The 7399-nt window shown below is 34.4% G+C and overlaps 1 protein-coding gene across 1 annotated transcript; it reads right to left on the reverse strand.

Annotated features, from left to right (window-relative positions):
- Positions 1-805: 805 nt before the first annotated feature.
- Positions 806-1753, reverse strand: LOC101588248 (olfactory receptor 150-like). The gene has a single exon (XM_004636507.2). It carries the CDS (start codon positions 1745-1747, stop codon positions 806-808), a length of 942 nt encoding a protein of 313 aa, XP_004636564.1. The 5' UTR covers positions 1748-1753.
- Positions 1754-7399: the final 5646 nt, after the last annotated feature.

A 7399-nucleotide genomic window follows, 5' to 3' on the forward strand; every position in this document is an offset into this window, starting at 1 on the left:
TTAAGAAATATATAGAAAATAGAAATATTTTCTTTTTTGTATTAATTTTATTGAGAAAGAAATAGCAATGAGACAGTTTCAAAACAGGTTAGTAGGACAGTTACAATAATTAATACATTGCATATTGTTGTTTTAGTAGGAGTTATTCATACAAGATGCAGAAATGATATCTTGCCTAAACAGTATTAGTTCAAAGCCTTCTTCTCATTGAACTTACAGAAATATTTTCTATTGAATGTAGAAATAAAATATATCTTCTTGAGCATTGCAATAAATTATTAAATCTTAATTTAAGAAGATAATCAAGTTTAGGCTTGAGATGTAGACTTATACTAAAATAAATTTTCCAGTGAGAAACACAAAGGTTGCTTTTGATGTTCAGCATAGAGAGGTAAGTTATGCAAAGTCCATGTTATCTTGAATGTTACAAACTTGAAAGGGACAAGGAGACAGACACGGGATCAATATCATAGGAAACAGCTACTGTGGCTCTAACACAGCAAGGACTCAGCCAAGATGTTGGAAGACAAATATTTCCTTCTTATACATTCCAGCAACTATCATGTGACATGACCGTTACCAAAAAGGAAATTTGTTAGGTGTTAAGATTTAATAGTATTCCTTTAATTTATGTCTTCCTCTATGACGTTATTTTATGCAATATCAACCGCTCTCTGAAATCACAGCCTTCTGCAATGAAGCCAGTGAACCATGGGTTCAAACCTCTGCTTCCATGAAGCAAAATAAACTTTTCTTCCTATGAGTTGACTTTCTGAGTATTATGATGACAGCAACAAAAAGCCTACTAATTCAATACTACACTTCTGTTGACATAGAACTTTTCAAAGGCAATTTTTACATCCTTATTCCTCAGGCTGTATATTAGGGGATTAAGCATTGGGACAATAATGGTATAAAACACAGATGATACTTTCCCTTGGTGCGCAGAGCTGATTGATGCAGGCTGCAGGTACATAAATGCCAGAGAACCAAAGAAGAAACTTACTGCTGAGATGTGAGAGCTGCAAGTGCTGAATGTTTTGGACCTGCCCACAGCAGAACGAATCTGGAGGATGCTGGCTATGATGAAGACATAGGAAGTAAGGATAGTCAGTGTTGGGAGAAAAATATTAAAAGCACTTAAGCACAGAAGGACTACTTCATTGATAAAAGTACTAGAGCAGGAGAGCTCCAGTAGTGGGAAAAGGTCACAGAAGTAATGTTTTATTACATCAGCCTTACAAAAATCTACTCTCAGCATGCAGACTGTGTGAACTGTGGCACCAACCAAACCCATGCCGTACACCCCAGCTATCATCCAGGAACGGACTTGAGAAGACATAGTAACATTGTAGAGCAGGGGTTTACAGATGGCAGCGTAGCGGTCATACGCCATAGCAGCTAACATGTGACACTCTGAGATAACGAAAAAAAGAAAGAAGTAGAGTTGAATCATGCACTCAGGGAAGGAAATGATGTTCTTTTCTGTCACAAAGTTCACTAGCATTTTTGGGGTGATGACAGTGGAATAGGACATGTCAATGAAGGACAGACTGCTGAGGAGATAGTACATGGGGGTGTGCAGGTGAGAACTGAGGCCAATCAGCATGATCATGCCCAGATTCCCCACCACTGTGAACACGTAGATTGCCAGGAAGAGGAGGAAGAGAGGCAGCTGGAGCTCTGGTGTCTCAGTTAACCCAGCAAGGATGAAGTTCGTCACAGTGGAATGATTTCCTTTTGCCATTTCCCTCTGAGAATTTCATGAAAGGGAGGAGAAGAGAATTGTGATACCTAGTTATGAAATATAGAACACTAAATATAGATATAAAACACAATTCTGTCCTTCTCATTCTCTTTTCCCCATTCTCAATGAGATCTGATATGTCATTTGTCAAAGACCTTGAGATTTCAGAAATATGACACATGGAAATAAATATCTAACAGAATTATTTATATGCTTCTATGGCATAAATTATTAATAATATCTTGTTCTTGAATATAAAAGGAAAGAGTTAGAACTTCATCTTTTTTAATCATATAACTTTTACCTAGACTATATAAGGAATCTATTTAAAAAAGCACTGTGAGAACTAAGTAAAAGCTTAATGAAGGTGGTAGAACACAAGATTTTTAAAAATCTATAATTTTACACAATTAAAATTAGCAGTAAGGCTAGCAAGATAACACAGCAGACTAAGAACCTCCTTGGTAAGCATAGAGACCAGGTTCCAAGCCCTGTCCTGAATGCTGTGCCAGCCCCACCCCTAAGGCATGCTGAGCCAGGGAACGAGTCTAGGCTGGTGGCACACTACTGTAAGCCCAGTGTTGGGGAGCTGAAAACAGGAGGATCACTATGAGTCCAAGCTGTGTAGTGAGGCACTGTACCCAATATATGAATGAAAAAAAATAGTATTAATATACTGAGCTATAGAAGGCTCAAGTCAACAACTTCTGACATTGCCAGTTCTGCTGATAACTCACTACTATTATGGAGGATTGGACTATACTGGGTTATTTTGCTGAATTCATGCAAAATGGCAATGGAACACCTATCTCTGACAAAACAAAAAAGGAGGATATAAATGAAGGGCTATTTTGTAGTGAAAAAAAATATATATATATATCTGTATATACAAAATGGTTAGGATAGCTATACAGCTACTTTCTCTTAGTTAAATTAGAAGAAAGATTTGTACTAATAGTGTCTAGACAAGATATCATGTCTGCATCTTGTATTCTGAATAACTACTATGAAGACAACAATATGCAATGTATCAATTATTGTAACTGTCCTACTAACCTATTTTGAAACTGTCTCATTGCTATTTCTTTCTCATTAAAATTAATAAAATAGATAAATAAATGATAAAAATACAAAAATTATCAGTAAAACTCCATCTGGAATAATAATATACAAAAAAGAAACAAAATGCTTAGGGTTTCATTTAGGAAAAGAAATGTTAATAGCATTGTAGATATAATTGTTAAACATGGAGTGAAATTAAAATTCTTCATAAATGAAGAGTTAATCATATCCATGAATGAAAAACATATAACAGTGTAGAAATTATACTACTCCTGAAATTGATCTACAAATTCTGTGTCACCCTGACAGAATCCTAGCTGTTATATGCAGATATTGACAACTGAACCACAAAATTGAATGAACACATAAGAACTCGGAATAATACTAGTAAATCTAAAATAGAAGGACCAAGTAAAATATTTCATATTTTCCCTTTAAAAACATACTATGAAGTTATTGTAAACAAAGTAGTGAGGTAATTAAACTCAATGACAAAGTGTAAACCCACATGCATAGTGACCTCAAATGATATATTTCACTTGGGATTCAACATTTTTGTGTCCAATACATCCTGCTGGGACAATTAGAGTAGTAAAGGTACAAGATTAATTTGGGCCACATTCTCAGCATATCCAGCATAATTGACTCAAAACAGACCATAGGATTAAACATAACAGCCATCTTCTACTTTTTTTTTTTTTAAATTTTTCAATACCAAGGGTTGTACTGAGGACCCTGCACTTGCCAGGAAAGTACTTATTCTACTGAGCTGTCTCCCTGGCCCATCATTTTCTAATGGTATCAGTATAATGACACAAGGCTGAGATGGATGTGACCCTTTCCTTGGGAAAGGATTCTTAGAAAATATGCCAAAACCAGAAACTGTCTTAAAGATACGCATATGAAAATTGAAAAATTTTGTAAAGAACACTACATATCAAAATTGAAAAACATGTTAAGAACAGTATGTAGATGTCGAAAAGAAAAAAATCAAAAAGGAAAAATAACTGCAAGTGCTATATCTGGAAAGTACCTTGTAGTTAATATTCATTAAAAATAAACTTTTAAAATGTAGAAGTTTTAGGACAAATAACCAAATTTTAAAATGTTCAAAGGATCTGAACAAATATTCTTCTATTTAAGACATGTGCATGACTAATAAGTTTGTGACAATATTTGTATCAGCCTTGATTATTAAGGAAATTCAAAACAAAACCACAATAAAGTAACATTTTACATCCTTCAGGAAGATTGTAATCAAAATATAAATGAAAATAAGTGCTGGAAAGAATGTGAATGAATATTAACAAATAAAGATGGTAATATTGTAAGGTGGTATAGACTGCTAGAAAATAAACTGGCAGTTATGAAAAATGGAGTTTTGATGTAATCTAGCAATTTCACTGCTAGGTACATATAAAAAAGAATGGAAGACAGACATGCCCACAAAAACTTGCACATAAGTGTTCAGAGCAGCATTACTTATAATAGTCATAGAGGTCTCCGTAAGGGAACCTAAAACATGTGAGATGAGAAAAACCACACACCGAAGTTGACCCTTGCCAGAATCCACTTAGTTGATTTAGAAGAGACAAATTCAGAGTCAGAAATCAGCCAGGTCCCTGCCAGCACCTGTGGACAGGAGATGTTGGATAGGACTGCTAAAAGTTGTGCAGCTTTACTTGGTGTGGTACTGAAAATAATCAACAAGTTAAACACAGTTATGTTTATACAAACCCATACATTTACTCCCCAAATATCCTCCACTGATTTGTAAACTTGGAAGTAGTGAATTATATGTTATTTACAATTCAGTGAAAATATGCTGTAAATCTGAAATCCATAAGAAAGTAATAATGACACCACACTGACCACACAAACCTTGCTCATGGGGGTTTTGCCTGGAGTATTTCTCTCTCTTTATGACAAATGTGCTCATCAGGTTTTTCTTCGAGAAATGTGGCATGCCTACACAGGCACACATGTATGACTGTCACACCAACTGCTTGTCCCATCAGAGCCTGCCCTGTCTTTGGAATTTTGACAGCACGTGTGGGGTTCTGACCCATCTCATCTGGCCAGTTCCCCACAAACTATGTATGACACACGTTCTTCCTCTCCCCTGGTTCCTGGTCTGCTCTGATAACTACACCTGTGTGTTTGAATACCTCTGACCTTGGTGCCGATTTCTCGACTTGTCCTGAGTCAGTTTTCTGAGCTTCTTTGATTCAGGGCCATGTTAAAGATGAATGAATCATAAGCAAAATGCCAAAACTTTTAAGGAAATGAAAGGGTTTGCTTATTCCTTTATTCCTTTCTTAATAATTCTATCAAGGTAGAATATAGTTTTGGAATCAAAGAAAGATGCATACTTAATATGCACAATTTAATCAGTTTGGATATATGCAAACACTATCAATATCAACACCACAATCCTGATGATCAATACATGTATCACCTCCCAAAGTGTCCTTGTGTCCCTCAATACTTAATGTGAGATTTACCATCTTAAATTTTGAAATATTCAATACCACCATGATAACTTTATGTAGGTGCTCTGCTGTCCTGTACAGAATATCTTTATAGCTTTCTAATTTAACAGAATAGATAGCTTAAACTCACCATGAAACTCCTCCATGTTTATCCTCACCTTCCGGCCCCTGATAACTAGCATTCTGTTTTCTGCTTTATGAGGTTGCCTGATGCTGGTGCCTCACATAAGTAGAATAAACCAGAATTGTGCTTCTCTGACTGGCTCCTTTCATTTATGATACTATCTGTTGGATTCCTGCACAGTTTTTCAAGTAAAAGATTTCTCTTGAGAAAAAAAAAACCTAGTAAATTCTTATATAAAAAATGTTGTTTCAAAATCACCCCAAGATTGGTGAAGTAGATCCAGAATTTTTGTTTCAGTAAAATTTTACTAGATTGGGCCAAGGAGATAGCTCAGTAGAATAAAGTGCTTCCCTGGCAAGCACAGGGGCCTGAGTGCAATCCCCGGTTCCAAAAAAAAAAAAAAAAAAATCACTAGATTGATAGAGTAAAACAGTAGGATAATCATAGATTTTTCCAGATTTAGTAAACTGTTAAATTTTTTCTAGTGTTTTGAGATGTGACAGTTATGTGCTATAATTAAAGAACAGACTGAAATAAGAATTTGTTAAAAAGAAAATAGAAACTAGGAAGGTGAATAGGGAAAGGGATGAAGGAAAAAGAAAGAGAAAATGCAATTTAAATTCACTATTAGTCTCTCTTAGTGGATAGGAAAGAAAAACCCGTGCTGATATTGATTGGAAAATATTTTATGCCCATGTCTCATACTCTGAGTAATTACTTTAAAGATAATAGAATGCAACCTATTTATTAACGTCAGTCTACTACTATCTTATTATGAAATTTTCTTTTACCTTTTTTCCATAAAATACAAAAAGAAAAGAGAAGAATATTTCAAAGTGAGGTGAACTTATGGAACATCTAAAAATTAATAAGAAAGTCAAAATTCTTCATTCTTTAGTCCAGAAAACATTATACCCTCAGGCTTATCTTGAAAATAACATTCTAACAGTAACTTACATGATTTAATACATATAAAAAAGGAAATTTATAAACAATAATTATGAATGCTGACATGACAAAACCATCCAAGAAAATATTTTAGGCTGTGCAAGGGGAATGAATTAAAATTTTAAGAAATTATAATTGAAACAGTTCTGAAGACATTCAGGATAGAGACAAATTACATAGAATCCTTGCTCTTTAAAAATGTTTCAATCCAGAAAGGCCAAGGAGTCAAACTTGGGGACAAGGGACTAAATATCTTCCCAGGAAGTGTCCTACAGGAACATATCTATTACAGTGTGAGTGCAGAGCCAGGCTAAGTGAAGGTTTTGGAAAAGAAACAAAGAAATTTTAAATTTTCTGCTAACAATTATCATAGGAAGCAATTATTGCCCCGAAGAACCTGTAGTACACCCTCACTTTTAATTTATAATGTTTCTTCAGCTTCTCTTTCCTTCATTCTTTGCCCCATAAAATCTTACTTAAAAGTTAAGTTCCTTCATTTAAGACCTTACAGAGTGGCATCCCATTTAAAAAAAATCATTTTCCATCTGTCCATGAACATGTTTATGTGTTCATATATGACACATAATTAATTTTATATTATTTTCAGTATTTTGCTACCTTTCCTTCCACTTTAATTATAAACTCATTATAAGATATAATGCTGCCATAAATCTCAATATAAATATATTGATGAAATTGTTTGGAGAAGTGTAGAGGTAAAGTAACACAGATTCAAACAAGAAGGCTAAAGCATCCACACTATCTGAGTTAAATGAATTTAAAAAAAAGACTATTTGCTATAATTCCATATTTGAGAGACAAAGAGACAATAAGGGAAAGTTTGCTCATCACAGAGTGTGGCGTTTTGATTGTAAATGGGTAGGGAGAAAAAGATTCCTGTACCTCTTTATTAGCCCTGGAGAGAAACTGTAGATAATGATTCCTTTTCTTTTCTCTTTCTTTCTTTCTTTCTTTCTTTCTTTCTTTCTTTCTTTCTTTCTTTCTTTCTTTCTTTCTTTCTTTCTT

The sequence above is a fragment of the Octodon degus genome, unplaced genomic scaffold (assembly GCF_000260255.1).
Source record: "Octodon degus isolate 3935 unplaced genomic scaffold, OctDeg1.0 scaffold00080, whole genome shotgun sequence".
NCBI classification, from domain to species: Eukaryota; Metazoa; Chordata; class Mammalia; order Rodentia; family Octodontidae; genus Octodon; species Octodon degus.